Source organism: Salvelinus sp. IW2-2015, linkage group LG4p (genome assembly GCF_002910315.2).
Source record: "Salvelinus sp. IW2-2015 linkage group LG4p, ASM291031v2, whole genome shotgun sequence".
In the NCBI taxonomy this organism is placed as follows: domain Eukaryota; kingdom Metazoa; phylum Chordata; class Actinopteri; order Salmoniformes; family Salmonidae; genus Salvelinus; species Salvelinus sp. IW2-2015.
The window spans coordinates 4,331,987-4,350,216 of record NC_036841.1 but is presented as its reverse complement, the minus strand read 5'-3'; the positions used below and the strand labels follow the sequence as shown (position 1 = coordinate 4,350,216).

General features: G+C 43.0%; 2 protein-coding genes across 2 annotated transcripts in view; both read right to left on the bottom strand.

Moving 5' to 3' along the window:
• Nucleotides 1–4,845, bottom strand: part of abhd15a (abhydrolase domain containing 15a) — an 8,671-nt gene extending 3,826 nt beyond the window's left edge. The window contains exon 1 of the mRNA XM_070437368.1: nucleotides 3,684–4,845. Within this exon, the coding sequence (XP_070293469.1) occupies nucleotides 3,684–4,250 (567 nt within the window). The 5' untranslated portion in view covers nucleotides 4,251–4,845. The remainder of the gene's footprint in view (nucleotides 1–3,683) is intronic.
• The window catches only part of limk1a (LIM domain kinase 1a), a 526,526-nt gene that overhangs the window by 84,075 nt on the left and 424,221 nt on the right, over nucleotides 1–18,230 (bottom strand). The window lies entirely within an intron of this gene.

Sequence of the window (18,230 nt, the reverse complement as noted above, 5' to 3'; positions counted from 1 at the left end):
TCATCATCAGCATTCCTATTTTGATTAAATGCTTATAGAAACGTACTCATCAGTGCAACAATGTGTGAATTAACGCAGGACTTGGGCTTCTGCCATGTTGGAAAACTGAGGGTTTATTTTGAACCAGGCATTTGTCTAGCTCCGAATTACCATAGTTCAGTCTTACTCACTGGCTTGACTAATTGTGTAATAAACGTGTAGACAGTATGGTGTCCTGTGTCTGGACACAAGCCTGTAAAATCCACACYCAGACGTGATCTCACCTTTGGCTCTATGTCTGACCTTAAAGAGAGCATACAGGAGTCATGGGACCCATTTCACTCCACAACRTTGTTCATTCCCTTCTCTCGGTCCCTCCCTAATCCCCTTCACAGATCTGACTGTACTGGACAGGCGAAAGAAATATGGTGAAAACTATTTGGAGCGCAATGCTAAAACCAACCCAGTCATCTCAGATCTGTGTTGGGGAGTTATGAGGGAAAATGGGAGTGGAAAACATTTTTGGAATGGAATGCAGCCTTAGTCAGAATGAACTCTGAAAGACTGCAGACTAGCTTGCTACAACTCAGGCCGTTAGGGGGGTAGAGGGCATAAAACCTGTAACTGTCCTCCAACAAATCATCCACCGCACACTCTGCATACTTTCATACTGTRTAGCCAGGGCAGCAGGACTGAGCRAGAATATGTCTGYGTYCCAAATGGCAACCTATTCCCTATATAGTGCACTACATATGGAATAGGCACACTTGGGACGCACCTGCCATTCACCATCTGTTTCTAGACACTTTTATGGTGTGTGAGTTTGCTGTGATGGAATGTAGGCCCATACGCTACAGTATATGCCCAACTACTGTAACATAACATGGGGGAGGGGGTAAAACAAAGACAATCTCATTATGAAAAAGGATGACAAAGTCTCACCTAGAAAGGATGATGTCCAAACACACACTGATTTAGCTCTCTCAAAATACACGAATGTACTCTCTCTTTATCTCTCTCTTCCTCTCCCTGTCTCTTCTTATCTCATCTCTATCGTTCCCTCGCCTTCTCTCTCTCTCTCTCTTTCTTTCTTTCTGACTCCCTCTTTCTCTCTCACACACACATATACCCCCCCCCACACACACACACACACACACACACACAATTGGAGCTGACCCAGAAAGACAAAAGAAAAAATAATCCAACATAATTTGCCCTTTACTCAATCTATCTTTCTCTTTCTTCCTCTCTCTCTCTCTCTCTCTCTCTTACATTCTTCCCATCACCCTCTCTTTCGCTCTGATGCTCCCTCGATCTCCCAGCAAAAAGGAAAGTCAAATCTGACAGAATTCAATTTTAGTTAAATCTTTCTTCCCATATCCCTCTCTATCTCCCGCCTATCCCCCTCTCTCTTTCTTCCCMCATCTCCCTAGGCTACAGACATAAAAAATCATTCACTTTAACTTTTACTCCAAATTCCTTTTCTTCAGCTCTCCATCTCCCAGAAAACAGAAAAGTCACATTTGACACATCTGATAGAATACATTTTTCTCCAAATCTCCCTCTCGCATCTCTCATTCTTTCTATTTCCCCCTCTCCTCCCTCCATCTCTTTCTCCCACATCTCCCTAGGCTACAAACAAAATAATTCACTTAAACCTTAGTCTAAATTCCCATTCTTCTGCTGACTGCTGACAGGCTGTTGATAGTGAATCAGCGCCTATGAATGCTCCCATTGTTGACAGACTAGGCTAGTAGGGGGTGCTGGCGGTCAAGGTTGTGACTTTTTGTTACTCACAACAGTAACAGAGTACATAAATCAGGCTTGTAACAATGCAAGCCTGTCCAGAWTAGACAGTTTTACACTCAATTGGGATACTTTATAGTGGATTGGGCAGGTTTTTTGATCTAGTTGGGGTAGAAAGTGTCAGAAGAATCTAGCAACATTGCCTGGACCGCAGGGCACACTGACTCATTATAAGGCTAATGAGCATTGGAGTGTAGCCTGATCCCAGATCTGTTTGTGCTGTCTTGCTGATAATGGTATGAGTTGGCAAGACAGCACAAACTGATCTGGGACTAGACCATTGGGAGTACAACTGCAGTGATGTGATCCTTTCACTCACAACCTGTCCAGGCAGAGCAAAGCCTTGTAAAAGCGTTTCTCAATTACCACAATCACTGTATTGAACCCTGGTTTTACCGCATGGCACTGTGCTCGTTGTTCGCTTTCTTGCTCTCTTCCTCACCTTGCCAAGGCTGACTTGAATGAAGATGCCCCCCATGCGCAATGGAAATAGGCATTGGCACTGGTACTTTCTCATATCTCGTCCAACCTCCTTTTTTACACCAATGCAATGATGAATTAGACATAATTTYACTATTTATGTAATTTCACCATTACAAATAACTTCACAGATTGAACCTTCAACAATGAAAGGTATAGCAGAGAATTGTATGACCATGAGATAGGCTTTGTTATGTGTATGCATATAATATATGATTACCAAATAAATCAGAATAACTACACTGTAACGGAAAACAGTAAATTATACAGTAATTTGGGGTATTATCGACAGTAAAATACTATGAAACATTTTGCTGCAGCATACGGTAAATGATGGTGCATTGTGGTAAAATGTTGTGGGCGGGGAAATAATTGCTGTATTTCAAATGGTMATGTRTTTCCACCCCGCAGAATACAATACCGTAATGTATCTTTGGAGCACCAAAAACATTTTGACCACTAGTGGGTGCATGGTATTGTTGTTTCTGGCTCATTCACATATTTTGAGGCTGTATTTGTTGCACCTGTGAGTGAGAATGATGTAACAATTTAACTCCTTTCAGGTTATAGTGATCGATCAATTTGTATGGGGGACAGATTGGAATGGCAGTAAGCCCTAAACCTTAAATGGTTGAGCATTTTGCCATGCCCTTTTGGTCTGTTTTGATCTGTAGTCGCTGCCAGTTTGGAAGCCTTTGTTATGGCCTCTAGAAGTGCAAGTGATATAAAACCMCACATATTCATTAATATGTTGTAATGTGTCAACACTTTCCCTTGCAGCCAACCTGCTTGCACTAACTAATCCCTTGTAATTACAGTAAAATACTGTGAAATACAAAACCCTCTCCTTAATTAATTWAATTAATTMATCCATCCATTCATACTGATTATGGTAGCATTTTACTTTTTTACAGTATAATACAGTCAATTTTGCGGTATTGTACTGCATGTCATTATACAGTACTTGCTTTGAGACTGTGTTATTACAGTAGATGTACTGTTATATGAAATACAGAATTGTACTTGCCACCAAGCTGCCTGTAAGCTACTGTATATTCACAGTAACCCCATTACAGTGTAGAGATGTCTAGAGTTTATGTAAATCTTATTTCTGCCCCGGAGACTGTCCACAACAGCCCCCAATAGACATCCATAGCACTGTAACACTGTATGCTATGTTCTAAGTAACAGCTATGTTGTCAGAGCAGAAGTCAAAAAAAGGAGCAAGACAATTAGTATAATTTTGCCCCCATTAAGACCATAAGGCAGCCTTAGCACATACTGTAGGCCTAATAACAGGTGTAGGTGGGCACTGGGCACACTATGGTTGAGGGTGTTTTCACATGATGAACAAKAATAAGCCTGGTTATGAGAAGGTATTGCATGATATTTCATCATTCATTAAATCATTAGGCTACCTTCAGCACATTTCTAGTGATTTTCCCGAAAGAGTTGGGTATGATGAGGAGGATAGGGCTCGTGGAATTACTCGAGGTTCTCCTCCGTTTCTGGTACGACRCACCGGCCACCGACACTGCCCAGTCCAGTGCCACGAGACCATCGTCACTCAACTGCAAGTAGTCCCGCACGAAATGCACCCGGCTCTTGTACGGCCAGCACGCGCCGTAGACGGTCTGAAGAAACGCACTCGCCCGCCATGTCCATCCGGTGCAYGCCGTGAAATTGCTGAAAGTCCTGCAGTGTTTGAGGAGATAGTTGGCCAGCGCCGAGGGTTTGCATATCAGSGCAACAGCGGGGACTTTATTCTCACCTTCCAAGTCCGGTGTCTGGGCATTAGCCCAGTCCCCCGGGACCTCCCGGTCTGAGACGCACCTCTCCGAGACCCTCTCCTTCGTTTGCCGCCGTGAAATTCCGAGCCTCTGGAGGAGTGCGTCTGGCTCGCCCTGGGTACCAAAATATTTCGAAGCTGGCCAAATAACGGCCACCAGAATCAGAATACACAAAACCACTAGCCATTCCAGCATTTGAACGGTGGGGAATAAACGGTCAATTCCACGGATGTTCTATAGGCCTACAGTTATTTTTTAATTCAAGTCAGCCAAAGCTAATATTAAAGCACAAAGAACCATCTTCGGTTGGTTGATGTCTTGTTCTCACAAAGCACAACGTGCGCGTAACCATATAGACTACTTGCTTTCGTTGGGAGAAACCAGAATGCGCACAGCCACAGTCTCCACTTTATTTCCTACAGTAACATTTTCACTTTGATATCTCCAGCCTTGATTAGATTTCCTGTTCATCCTTATTGAAAACAGATTGTTGAAGCAGAAACTGACTGGAAAAGACCCACTGTTTTAAAATAAAGCGCCCCACTCCAGAATGGCTGCCTTCTTCAAGGTGCATTCCTGGGTAAATTACGCAAAGTGTTTTCTCCGACAGCACATGAAAGGTATGGACACCCCCTCTCCAGGTCGTTCCAAATCGGGATGCATGGTGTTCTCGGCGCGCGCCTTTGAATTATCAGTAATTTCATGCAGAACTGCGCAAGCTTCGCTCCTCAACCTCAACAGCTATGTGAGCGAGAGAAACGTCAGAATGCATTGCACTGTTCATGCTTCAAGTCCGAGGCAGGCAGGCGCCTCCCAGCTCCCATGCAGAAACCCTCTTTGTCAGACTGTCAGAGGCGAAAACATCTCCTATAAAATTAACTTAGGGATGTACCGCAACATTTTCTCTTTCAAAGTAGTCATTCTATGTGAAATAGTATGGCTAGATGTAGGGAATAGAGGGACATTAGGGAGGCAATATATGTTAGGTAGTGCTCGTAAACCGCTGCTTGTATGGGGTGATGATGATGCAGTTGTTGCTGTTTTGGACCTATCTGAAAATGATGGCAGTCTGACGGCAGTCTGACAGAGTGCTGTAGCCTGCCAGGGAGCACTGATGGTGAGGACCAGACTGACAGAGAAATGTAGCCTGTCAGGGAGGACTGATGATGAGGACCTGTGGTGGATGAGTCAGTGGAATTAAAGTGTGTGTGTGTTGTATTGTGTGTGTATATGTGTGTGTGCTTAGACATTAACCAGACTGCAGTCTGTTGTTGGTGCATGTGGTTCAACTGTTTATCTTTGAGCCTATGATGAGACGATTTCATTTGGCGAGACACAAGAAGACAACAGCTAATGTTATGCATGAGGCTGAACCAAAGAAGATAAATTAAGAAATGAACGGAACAGAACTTTGGCCTCACTCATCTTTTTAATAGTCATGAAAATATATTATATTCTAAGTCTGTGGAGCGAGGGATGCTGATTAGAAAGAAAGGGAAGAAAGTGAAAGGAAGGAAGAGACCAAGAGGAGTGACAGGGAGGATAGTGTATCTAGAGAGAGAGAGAGAGAGTTGACATGCAGTAAGGATAGGGGTTATGGCGCCTGGAGGTTTTTGTTATAGATTGTTCAACACACCTGCTTCTCAGGACATGTTATGGCCCTCATGGGACATCACACACCCTCGAGGGACGTCACAGGATATCTAAAAACAAGCACACACCCTTTATTGTTTTGTTTATGGACGATAAATTGTTCTGCATGATCCAAGGTTTTGGGAACACGCACAGACACAGTCACACAACCACAGTTGTGGTTCAACTGTTTATCTTTGGTACACAGTCACACACACACAGTCTCACTCACACACACACACACACACACACACACACACACACACACACACACACACACACACACACACACACACACACACACACACACAGTGTACCACGTGAACTCAGGAACTGGTGGCGAATGGTCCTTGAGAGGGGCTGTGGTCTTTGAGAGGTCTGGGAACATAAATACACACACACCAGAGGACACCAGAGGACACCGATAAGAGAAACGGTGCCATAGAGAATATGACACGAATTACTCTAACTGACATAAGAAGAGCCATGAAGGGCATAATCTAGCAGCTCTAGTGTCCTGTAATGGGGGGTGAACAACCTCCACCCTTCCCCATGAACATAGCCCTAAATGACCCTTCTCTGTATGTTCCTTGTCATGTGTTGTGTGCTGTTTTCATTCTCCTCTCATGATAGTTACACCATAACATGTAAATAATTGCTGTAACAGAGTGGATGGTTATGTGTTACTGTTCTGTTGATCTTCTTGCATTAASCAGAAGTCTCTTGTTCTCCATCCTATAGTAAAAGAGTGAATGTACTGTAGAAGAGATGTTCTCTATTAAAACAACCTTTCCAGACAAATGAGGTGTGTTGGCAGATGCATAAATGAATGAATAATTGCTCCCTGTCTGCCCTAGAGACAGGACACACCTGTCATGGCTTTGCCAAAGCATTGACCCTGCAGTTGACGAGGCATACAATGGTCTACACTGAAACACATATACGCACACGAACACACACATGGGTACGTACACACCCGACACATACACACACACTCACATACACAAACACCGACACACACACACACATACACCCCTCCTCATCCATTACTGAACACTGATCCAGGGACGTGGTGCTAAATCTGGACTCCCTCCCCAGGAGTGCTGACTAAATGTAAAAAACACTGGCTGGAAATAACACCCAGTGTGCATCCCAAATGGCACACTATTGCCTATTTAGTGCACTACTTTTGAACAGGGCCCATAGGGCTATGGTCTAAAGTAGTGCGCTATATAAGGAATTTGGTGCCATTTAGAACACATCCCCAGTCTGCTCCTGCAGAACAGAATGTCTGAATTATACAACCAGTGTACAGTATGCATTATGAATGACATATCTCACAGCTGTAGTGTTGATCGTTCAGCGGAGGTCATACTAGTTTAATACAGGGTGTGTTTGAACTGGGAATGAGAAATCAAACACTATTAATAGATTTATAATAGATTCATGATTAAGTATTTAGCGTTTGATGATGGTGCACTAAACACAGATTTTGACAGCTGATCTCTAAATTCTACATGATCAATTGATATTAATCTTTTGATTGGTTTTCTGAAGGAAAATGCAAAACAGAAGTACATTAGCTCAATCTCCAGCCACATATACAGTATGATGTCACCAAGGAGATGGTGAAGTAGATAAAGAGGGGGAGAAGTGAAGTGAGGAGAGAGGAAACTGTGGGAGGCCTCATGTCTCATTCATAGTCATAGTTTATGTGTAGAGAACCGATTTGTGGGRCTTGGATAAACAAATGGCCCCCGCCCTCTAAATCTCATTGCCTCCCTGATGGGAATGGAAACCAGCTGTAGTGTGGAAGACTGAAATTATAGTACTGTCAGAGGCTGTCCATTAGGACTGTGTGTTGTGCCCCCCTTATGTGTTCTCCCTCCTGCATCTGGGAACTATCATCACAACACTGCCTGCCCCCTGTGTACGCCGCCACCCCCCCAGCCCTCCCATCCTCTCCTCATTCCTACCAACATCTCCCCATCCTTCCCCTACCCTCACTTCCTCTCCTCACCCACCACGGTCACCATGCACCACTGGCACGAGTCACAACACTGCATGTGTGAGGGGGGGGGGGATATACATTTAAACCCAGCCTACCACGACTTCAAAACAAACATTTCACACCATGACACAAGCTCACATAACCTTTTTGGTGTGGGATGAGATCACCTAAATGCTGATATAACTTCAGTTCTGCTTCTTTACCTCTGAATCGCTAAGGCTTGATCAGTGTGCAGTTAAATTATCCAAGACCTGTGTTAGAAGGCAAACACTACCTCAGTTTGCTTTTTTCAGATAGAGTATGAGCTCATCCACTCTGGTGTCAACCCCATCCCTGAACCCCACATCCAACAGGATTACATTACATTACTATTCAACTTTTTAATGTACAATGATTCCAAATTCTGTTAGGCAACATCCACCACTGAGACCTTGACATAACATGGCTAACATGCAGTACATGTGTGAAGTCTATTGCTATCAGGATGCAGAGAAGCTCAAGAGCCCAATGAAAGTTTTGGCTTCAACATTTTTTTWAAGCTGCACTTCCTCCCTCTGTTGTCCTCCTAAACTGTCCCTCTCCTGAACCCCATCGTGACGTAGGTAGAATGCAGGGTGTAGTTGACTGACGTCTGTGACCACTGACCAGACAGACGCGTATTTAGGCGAAACCCACTTCAGCCTCAAATGTTATCCTCTAATGAATTAAAAGGCGTAAACAACTCAAATGTCATCYTAACACTTTTGTACTTTGACGCAGTTTGTTTTTTATGACATCAATAAATTCTGAGAATTCATCTAGCCAAATGCTAGCGGCAACAAGTCCTCTATTCACACCCCATTGGTCACACATACACGCACACGCACACACTGTGCAGTATGTCTAGCCAGATCTGCACAGACAGCACTCTGAAATGTCATAGACACCGTTTTTTGGGTAGATTGTTGTTGGGTAAGCAGTAAGCACTGGTTTGCTGGAAACCTGCTTGATGCACAGAGGTGGTACGCCGGCTTGGTTCAGTGCACACTGGTGGTACGCCACACCAGTGACTCKGAGATGTGGGGTGATGCGTCAAATTGTGCGACCACATCCTCTGTGGCTCACTTCCTGTCCCTCTTACACTTCCTGTTTAAGGAGTAATGCTGAAAACAATCCCCAACCAAGAGACATAACACTAACAGTCAAAAGCATTAAGAGTAGACTACCTTAGCTAATTAACAGACAATCTCCCTCATGTCCTTCCAGACTGTATACTGTACCACAGCACTATAATCAGGAGTTCTTTACTCCACTGACTGACAGGCTCGATAGCAGTGTCCGTGATGGCCCTGACCTCAGCTGAAATGCTAAAGTACAGTACTATTGATTGACACGTTATTTGGTTATTCATTATTGGCAGGTTGAGGATAAGCTGTAGAGTCAGTCAGTCAGGGAGTGTTTATAAAAGAGACAAATATTTTGAAAGAGACCAGTATCCCAGGACTGCACAACTTTCTGTTTGTAAAACGCATTTTGAAGCATACAAAAGAACAACAGCAGGGATGCTGTGCCATTATATTTTATTTGATACAAATAGTTGATAAAACAATGAGGCTGTTTGTCTTGTAACGTTAAGTACCACAGTATATTCCAAGTGTCACCAATGGGAATAAACTAGCTACCTCATAGTGTAGCTGTACTATGACAAAGCCTGCAGCCCTGCCTGTCCTGAATCCTCAACGCRGCCAGGAGAGGAGAAGCTAATCTGAGAGCTCAACGTTTATACATCCTGACTCCTCAGGGAGAGTTTGGGTATGACATCAAAGGAGGAGAGAAAGGGAGGGAGAGAGAGAGAGGTATAGAATGGTGGGAAGGAGAGAGAAATATTCAGTTTGTGAGTCAGGGGAAGGGAGAAGGGAAGTGAGGGGAGAGAGGTAGGAGGATAANAGTGAGGGGAGAGAGGTAGGAGGATAATGATAGAGAGGGGGAGGGAGTTAGAGAAAGAAGAGAGTGAGATAAAGTGAAAGAGTCAGGAAAAAAAGAGGGACAGAAATGCGGATGTTGTTCGACCTCCCGCCCTGCTCCTGGATGATCTGAATATAGATTAATGAGGTGCATTAGAAGTAGATTAGACAGAGATGAAGAGATCTTCAACCAGAGAGAGTATAGATTTTGACTGTTCAAACAGTATCTCTAGAGAGAGTGTTTATTCTATAGGATCTCTGGAGTGTCTTGTCATAACACTGTTATATAAATTACATAACTGATCATGACTGTTAAAGACAAACCAAACCAAGGCATTGTCATAGGGCATTATCGGACATCTTAAGTAGAGTAACAGTTTCTGTTAAGTTTTATTTTATCACTTGAATTCATCTCACTTGCTAGGCAAAGTGGTGGACTGAAGACAGAACAAAGACAAAGGGACAGAAGTGGGTGGGGGGCAGACTCGGACCCTTAACAACCTGGGGATGAGTTGGTGAGGATGCAAGTATGTGTTTGTTTGTTAACGTTTCCATCACAAAGAGTGTGCCTGCCAACTGTTCACAACGCAAAACCCACAGCATGTCTGAACAYCTGCAGACATATAGATCAGTCAAATGGATCATTTAAAAATCCCATTGAAGCCACATAGATAGGCTACTGTAGAAGATGAACCATCTAGTTGAATATTCAGTCCCCTCTCCTCCATGGCAGCTACATAACAGTGACAGAGTAACTAACAAACAAAACTTATGTTCATAACGCGCTGCCATGTCTGCCTAAAGTTAATTGAAAGAATATTATGTGTGTGTGTGTGTGTGTGTGTGTGTAGCAGAGTCTTCATTAACTAATTATAACTCTACCTCCATGTACTCCATGTACCCTCTTGGTCCCAAGGGAGAGATCATCCTCACCAGAGTGATGGATGAGCCTGAGGAGCGGTAGAGCAGTGTTCTACTCCTTTTGGGCCTTGGCCTTTTGGATCACACCTGTAAGACTTTTAGAGCACATTAGTGAACATTCACTTCAGAGAAAATGTCAAGCTAATTGAAAATACTATAAATATAACAGCAACCATTAGTTCTGTATTCTACCACTCTAGGGTTTAGATTTCCCTACCCCAATACTGAACCGCAGATAAACATCATTAATTGAACTATATCCTCAAATGACAAACCTTCCCGATATCAGTGCATGAAGCTAGCCGATCTGCTTCATTTCACACGGACGCACGCACACACACACGCAAGCACGCACACACGCACACGCACACACCCTCTTTGTGTACGTTCCTCTCTGTTGACCACTCACTTACAGACAATGTAGCGGGTCACCATTGAGGGCATAATGTTCTGAAAATGTGTGTGTGTTCTGGCCCTGTCTGGGTGCTTTGTGTGTGTGTGTTGAATGTACGGTAAACAGAACATGGCCTTGTGGCCCTACACTCCTCAAAGAGAGGCCTGACTATCTGCAAGGCCATGGGGATAAAACTATGACGCCGTGAGGTGACAGTGACGGAGAGACCCTGGAGAGACAGAGAGAGAGAGAGAGAGAGAGAGAGAGAGAGAGAGAGAGAGAGTGAGATGGGTGAGTGGGTGGAAAGGGGGAGTGGGGGCTGAAAGCTAGAACTAAAATCAGAGGAGATAGATTAGTCAGTCAGATCACGGTTTAGCTAAATACATTTGGTCTATCCAAAGTGAGTTGAGAACCTGTTTTTGGTTCTGCTTATTCTATTTATATGATTCCTTTCTATGATGACCACTGAGAAGCAGGTCTCTCAGTGCTGAGGACACAAGAAGATGGAAGGTTCCAGAGCTGACAATGCTCTAAACTCCATGTTCCCACGATGCACTTTGATTCTCATKCACCTTGCTTCTGTTAAAGTACCCTCTCTCCAACAGAGACACACACACACACACACTTTAGACTGTACATATTGTCACAGCAAAATAATCCTGCAGCAACAGGATTTGAACGTTTAGTCCATAATGTTGCTTGATTGGTGGTTAGGCTATTAGCTGGCCAAAGTAGGCTACTTGAAAAGTGCAGTACTGCTAACATAACCATGTGTTTTCAGTGAATTTATGTAAATCACGAAAGTCATCTGCATTGCCTGCGGAGACRGACAATTTTCAGCACCAATAGTGTAATCAAATTAAGAATGGTGTCGCATCCCTCCAATAGAGTTCCAGACACTTGTAGAATCTATGCCAAGRTGCATTGAAGCTGTTCTGGCGGCTCGTGGTGCCCCAACACCCTATTAAGACACTTTATGTTGGTGTTTCCTTTATTTTGACAGTTACCTGTACATATGTACACTGCAGAGAGACAAATAGCACATGAAAAGTTGAACATGAAAGGCCCAACAGCTTKCTTTCCAGGCTCACTGGCTGTAGATAGGGTTGTGGTTGGGGGTGGGATGGGATGGGATGGGGCAGGTCTTTGTGCTAGCCCAGCAGGGTGTTCTGCACATGCAGTGAGTAATTGCCAAGTGTCTGTGTGAAACAGAGTATTAACAAGCAGGTTACAGAGATAAGGACCGGCAGGAATGAACCATACACACATGCTCTGACACACTCTCAGTTTCTCTYTCCGACACAAATTAAAGGTACACTATTGTACATGTGCAAAATCTAAACAAAAATCATATTTTACCTACCAATTAAGCATAGAGGAACTCACAGTTGGAATCTGTTAGTAGGAGATGTGGACTAATATGTTGATTAGAGATCAAAGTGTTCTTCAGTTCATCTGAGGATGAAAAGAGTTAGAGCTCATTAGGATACAGCTCTGCACACTGCAGTCTGATCAAACACCCTGCAACTGTTCTCTTTCTCTTCATTTACAGTATCATCAAAAATGAAAATAAAGACTTTTCAAGATGGAGATTTGGTTTTAGAAAATAACAGCTTTGTTTTATAGAGGGCTGGAGTAAGCCATTACATTTCACAGTGCCAATAGATTTCTTCAAGTATGCTAAAAACCTCAAATGCTCCCCAAAACAAAGTGATCGAAGCTAACCACTGGGCACAGACTTAATATTGACGTCTAGTTTTGATTTACATTTGACTGAGTTGTCAACTAATGTGAATGCAGCATGAAATCAACAAAACTTGTCACCATGTCATTGGATTTAGGTTAAAAGTTGGCAGAAAAAAATACAAAATTCCCTTACGTTGATGGCTTATTGCAAATTTCTTTTCCACGTTGTTTTAACGTCATCACTTTGAATTGTTTTGTTGAAATGAAATGGTAGAATGTTGATTCAACCAGTTTTTGCAGAGTGGGTTCCGTAACAACCTTGAGTCTTTAACAAGGTCTACAGTTCACATGAGACCCACAAAATCAATAGATTTTAGTTAAAAAGAAAACAAGAAAAAGAATCCACCCTCTGCTTCTTTCTGTTTGGCCTTCTCTGTCTTTATTTGAAGAATAACAGCCTCCTTGAAAGTGTTTTATGTGATGTTCTTTTGAACATTACTGTCTTATTTAACACAGATATTAGAAATACCCCTATTAAAGACCTGCTATGCTCCACTGGGCTCAGAGGAAGAACATTCTGCGTTCTACACACTATCGTCAACCACAAGCTCCACTCTCCTCTTCAATATTTTAGAGGAATCGTCTGGTGTGAAACTGAGGAATGTTAAATACAGATATTACACTCCGTCATCATGGTTTCTACTCTTTACCTCAACCAACACACAGCATTGTATTAGCCTGTACTGTATGTACTTATGCTGTAACCAACTCTATCATTGCCCTGCAATACGTTTCAACTCTCCTCTCCCTCAACTCACACAGACAGCATTGTTGACCTCCTTTCCTGATAGCTTCTCTTTCAGTTTACTATCTCTCTCCCACTCTCTCTCCCTCCCTCTCTCCCTCCCTCTCTCCCACTTTCCCTCCCTCTCTCCCACCCTATCTCCCTCTCCCTTTCTTTTTTTGTAATATTTTATTTTAGTTGACAATAAACCAAAACACACATAGACAAAAACAATAGACAACTTAACATTTACAAACATTAAGTACATCACACTTGCTCAGTGTGTGAAAAAAGAGAGTTCCATGCACTCATGGCTCTGTATAATACTATACGTTTCCTTGAATTTGTTCTGGACCTGGGGCCTGTGAGAAAAACACTGGTGGTATGTCTGGTGGGGTAAGTGTGTGTATCAGTTGACTATGCAAACAATTAGAAATTTCCAACACATGAATGTTTCTTGTAAAAACAAGAAGTCCATCTTTCCTCAACTTTCCTCAAGAGAGACTGGCATGCTTAGTATTCAAATTAGCCCTCTGATTACAATGAAGAGCAAGACGTACCACTCTGTTCTGGACAAGGTGCAGCTTAACTATACTGAGCAAAAATATAAACGCAACATGCAACAATTTCAAACAATTTACGGAGTTACAGTTCATATAAGGAAATCAGTCAATTGAAATAAATAAATTAGGCCCTAATCTATGGATTTTACATGACTGGGCAGGGGCGCAGCCATGGGGGAGCCAGGCCCAGCCAATCAGAATTCATTTCCCCCCACAAATTGAATGTATTACAGACATAAATACTCCTCAGTTATATCAGCTGTCCGGGTGGCTGGTCTTAGATGATCCTGCAGGTGAAGAAGCCAGATGTGGAGGTCCTGGGCTGGTGTGGTTATACATGGTCTGTGCTTGTGAGGTCAGTTAGACGTAATGCCAAATTCTCTATAACAACGTTGGAGGCGGCTTATGGAAGAGAAATTAACATTCAATGATCTGGCAACAGCTCTGGTGGACATTCCTGCAGTCAGCATGCCAATTGCACACTCTCTCAAAACTTGAGACATCTGTGGGATTGTGTTATGTGACAAATCTGCACATTTTAGAGTGGCCTTTTATTATCCCCATGCAAGGTGCACCTGTGTAATGATCATGTTGTTTAATTAGCTTCTTGATATGCCACACCTCTCAGGTGGATGGATTATCTTGGCAATTTGTGTACAACATTTTAGAGAAATAAGGTTTTTGTGCATCAAGAACATTTCTGGGATCTTTTTTTTCCATCACATGAAACATGGGACCAACACTTTACATGTTTAGTTTATATTTCTGTTCAGTGTAGGTCTTTCTTTGCAGCACTTCACCATATGACTGGACATGAATCAAGATAAGATACAACTAGAGCCTGCAGGACATGCTTTGTAGAGTGTGGTGTCAGAAAAGCAGAGCATCTCTTTAATATGGACATACCTCTCCCCATCTTTACAACCATTGAATCTATATGTTTTGACCATGAGAGTTTACATTCTAAGGTAACAAACAAATAATTTAGTCTCCTCAAATTGTTCAAAAAGCTCACCATTCATTACCAGATTCAGCTGAGGTCTAGAACTTAAGGAAAGATTTGTACCAAATACAGTGCTCTTAGTTTTAGAGATGTTCAGGACCAGTTTATTACTGGCCAACAAGTCCAAAACAGACTGCAACTCTTTGTTAAGGGTTTCAGTGACTTCATTAGCTTCATTATATGGTTGAATCAACAGCATACATGGACACACGTGCTTTGTTTAATGCCAGTGGCAGGTCATTGGTAAAAATAGAAAAGAGGGCCTAGAGAGCTGCCCTGCGGTACACCACACTTTACATGTTTGACATTAGAGAAACTTCCATTAAAGAAAACCCTTGGAGTTCAATTAGATAGATAGCTCTGAATCCACTATATGGCAGAGGTTGAAAAGCCATAACACATAAATTCTCAACAGATTATGGTCAATAATATCAAAGGCTGCACTGAAACCTCACAGTACAGCACCCACAATCTTCTTCTTATCATTTTCTTTCAACCAATCATCAGTCATTTGTGTCAGTGCAGTACATGTTGAGTGCCGTTCTCTATAACCATGCTGAAAGTCTGTTGTTAATTTGGTTACAGAGAAATAGCATTGTATTTGGTCAAACATAATTTTTACAACAATTTGCTAAGAGCTGGAATGGAACGGAAATGGCGCCACACCAAACTGGAAGTCTTCCGACTAGCTTGGAAAGACAGTACCGTGCAGTATCGAAGAGCCCTCACTGCTACTCGATCATCCTATTTTTCCAACTTAATTGAGGAAAATAAGAACAATCCGAAATTTATTTTTGATACTGTCGCAAAGCTAACTAAAAAGCAGCATTCCCCAAGTGAGGATGGCTTTCACTTCAGCAGTAATAAATTCATGAACTTCTTTGAGGAAAAGATCATGATCATTAGAAAGCAAATTACGGACTCCTCTTTAAATCTGCGTATTCCTCCAAAGCTTGGCTGTCCTGAGTCTGCACAACTCTGCCAGGACCTAGGATCAAGAGAGACACTCAAGTGTTTTAGTACTATATCTCTTGACACAATGATGAAAATAATCATGGCCTCTAAACCTTCAAGCTGCATACTGGAACCTATTCCAACTAAACTACTGAAAGAGCTGCTTCCTGTGCTTGGCCCTCTTATGTTGAACATAATAAACGTCTCTCTATCAACCGGATGTGTACCAAACTCACTAAAAGTGGCAGTAATAAAGCCTCTCTTGAAAAAGCCAAACCTTGACCCAGAAAATATAAAAAACCATCGGGCCTATATATCTTCCATTCCTCTCAAAAAAAAATGAAAAAGCTGTTGCTTTTTCATTGCCTTCCTGAAGACAAACAATGTATACGAAATGCTTCAGTCTGGTTTTAGACCCCATCATAGCACTGAGACTGCACTTGTGAAGGTGGTAAATGACCTTTTAATGGCGTCAGACCGAGGCTCTGCATCTGTCCTCGTGCTCCTAGACCTTAGTGCTGCCTTTGATACCATCGATCACCACATTCTTTTGGAGAGATTGGAAACCCAAATTGGTCTACACGGACAAGTTCTGGCCTGGTTTAGATCTTATCTGTCGGAAAGATATCAGTTTGTCTTCGTGAATGGTTTGTCCTCTGACAAATCAACTGTAAATTTCGGTGTTCCTCAAGGTTCCGTTTTTAGGACCACTTGTTTTCACTATATATTTTACCTCTTGGGGATGTCATTCCGAAAAACTAATGTTAACTTTCACTGCTATGCGGATGACACCGGATGTACATTTCAATGAAACATGGTGAAGCCCCAAAATTGCCCTCGCTGGAAGCCTGTGTTTCAGACATAAGGAAGTGGATGGCTGCCGACTTGCTACTTTTAATCCTGGATAAAAACAGAGATGCTTGTTCTAGGTCCCAAGAAACAAAGAGATCTTCTGTTGAATCTGACAATTAATCTTGATGGTTGTAAAGTTGTCTCAAATTAAAACTGTGAAGGACCTCGGCGTTACTCTGGACCCTGATCTCTCTTTTGACGAAATATCAAGACTGTTTCAAGGACAGCTTTTTTCCATCTACGTAACACTGCAAAAATCAGAAACTTTTTGTCCAAACAAATGTGCAGAAAAATGTATCCATGCTTTTGTTACTTCTAGGTTAGACTACTGCAATGCTCTACTTTCCGGCTACCCGGATAAAGCACTAAATAAACTTCAGTTAGTGCTAAATACGGCTGCTAGAATCCTGACTAGAACCAAACAATTTGATCATATTACTCCAGTGGCTAGCCTCCCTCCTTAACTGGCTTCCTGTTAAGGCGAGGCTGATTTCAAGGTTTTACTGCTAACCTACAAAGCATTACATGGGCTTGCTCCTACCTATCTTTCCGATTTGGTCCTGCCGTACATACCTACATGTACGCTACGGTCACAAGACGCAAGCCTCCTAATTGTCCCTAGAATTTCTAAGCAAACAGCTGAAGGCAGGCTTCTCCTATAGATCTCCATCTTTATGGACAATGGTCTGCCTACCCATGTGAGAAGACGCAGACTCGGTCTCAACTTTTAAGTCTTTACTGAAGACTCCATCTCTTCAGTGGGCATATGATTGGGTGTAGTCGGCCCAGGAAGTGTGAAGAGTGAACGGAAAGTCTCTGCGAGCAACGAACCGCCCTTGCTGTCTCTGCCTGGCCGGTTCCCCTCTCTCCACTGGGATTCTCACCTCTAACCTATTACAAGGGGCTGAGGTCACTGGCTTACTGGTGCTCTTTCATGCGTCCTAGGAGGGGTGCGTCACTTGATGTGGCTGATCACTGACGTTGATCTTCCTGTCTGGGTTAGCGCCCCCCTCTTGGGTTTGCCGTTGGCAGAGATCTTTGTGGCTATACTCGCGCCTTGTCTCAGGATGGAAGTTGGTGTTGAAAGAATCCCTCTGTGGTGTGGGGCTGTTGCTTTGGCAAAGTGGGGGCGTTTCTATAGGTTCCTCCGTTTGGCCCTGTCCGGGGGGTATCATCGGATGGGGCCACAGTGTCTCCTGACCCCTCCTGTCTCAGCCTCCCAGTATTTATGCTGCATTAGTTTGTGTCGGGGGCTAGGGTCAGTTTGTTATATCTGGATTACTTCATCCGTCTTATCCGGTACTTCCTGTGTGAATTTAAGTATGCTCTCTCTAATTCTCTCTTTCTCTCTTTCTTTCTCTCTCTCGGAGACCTGAGCCCTAGGTAGTCCATCGCGTAGACCTGCCTGCGATGATGACTTCATCTCTCTTCG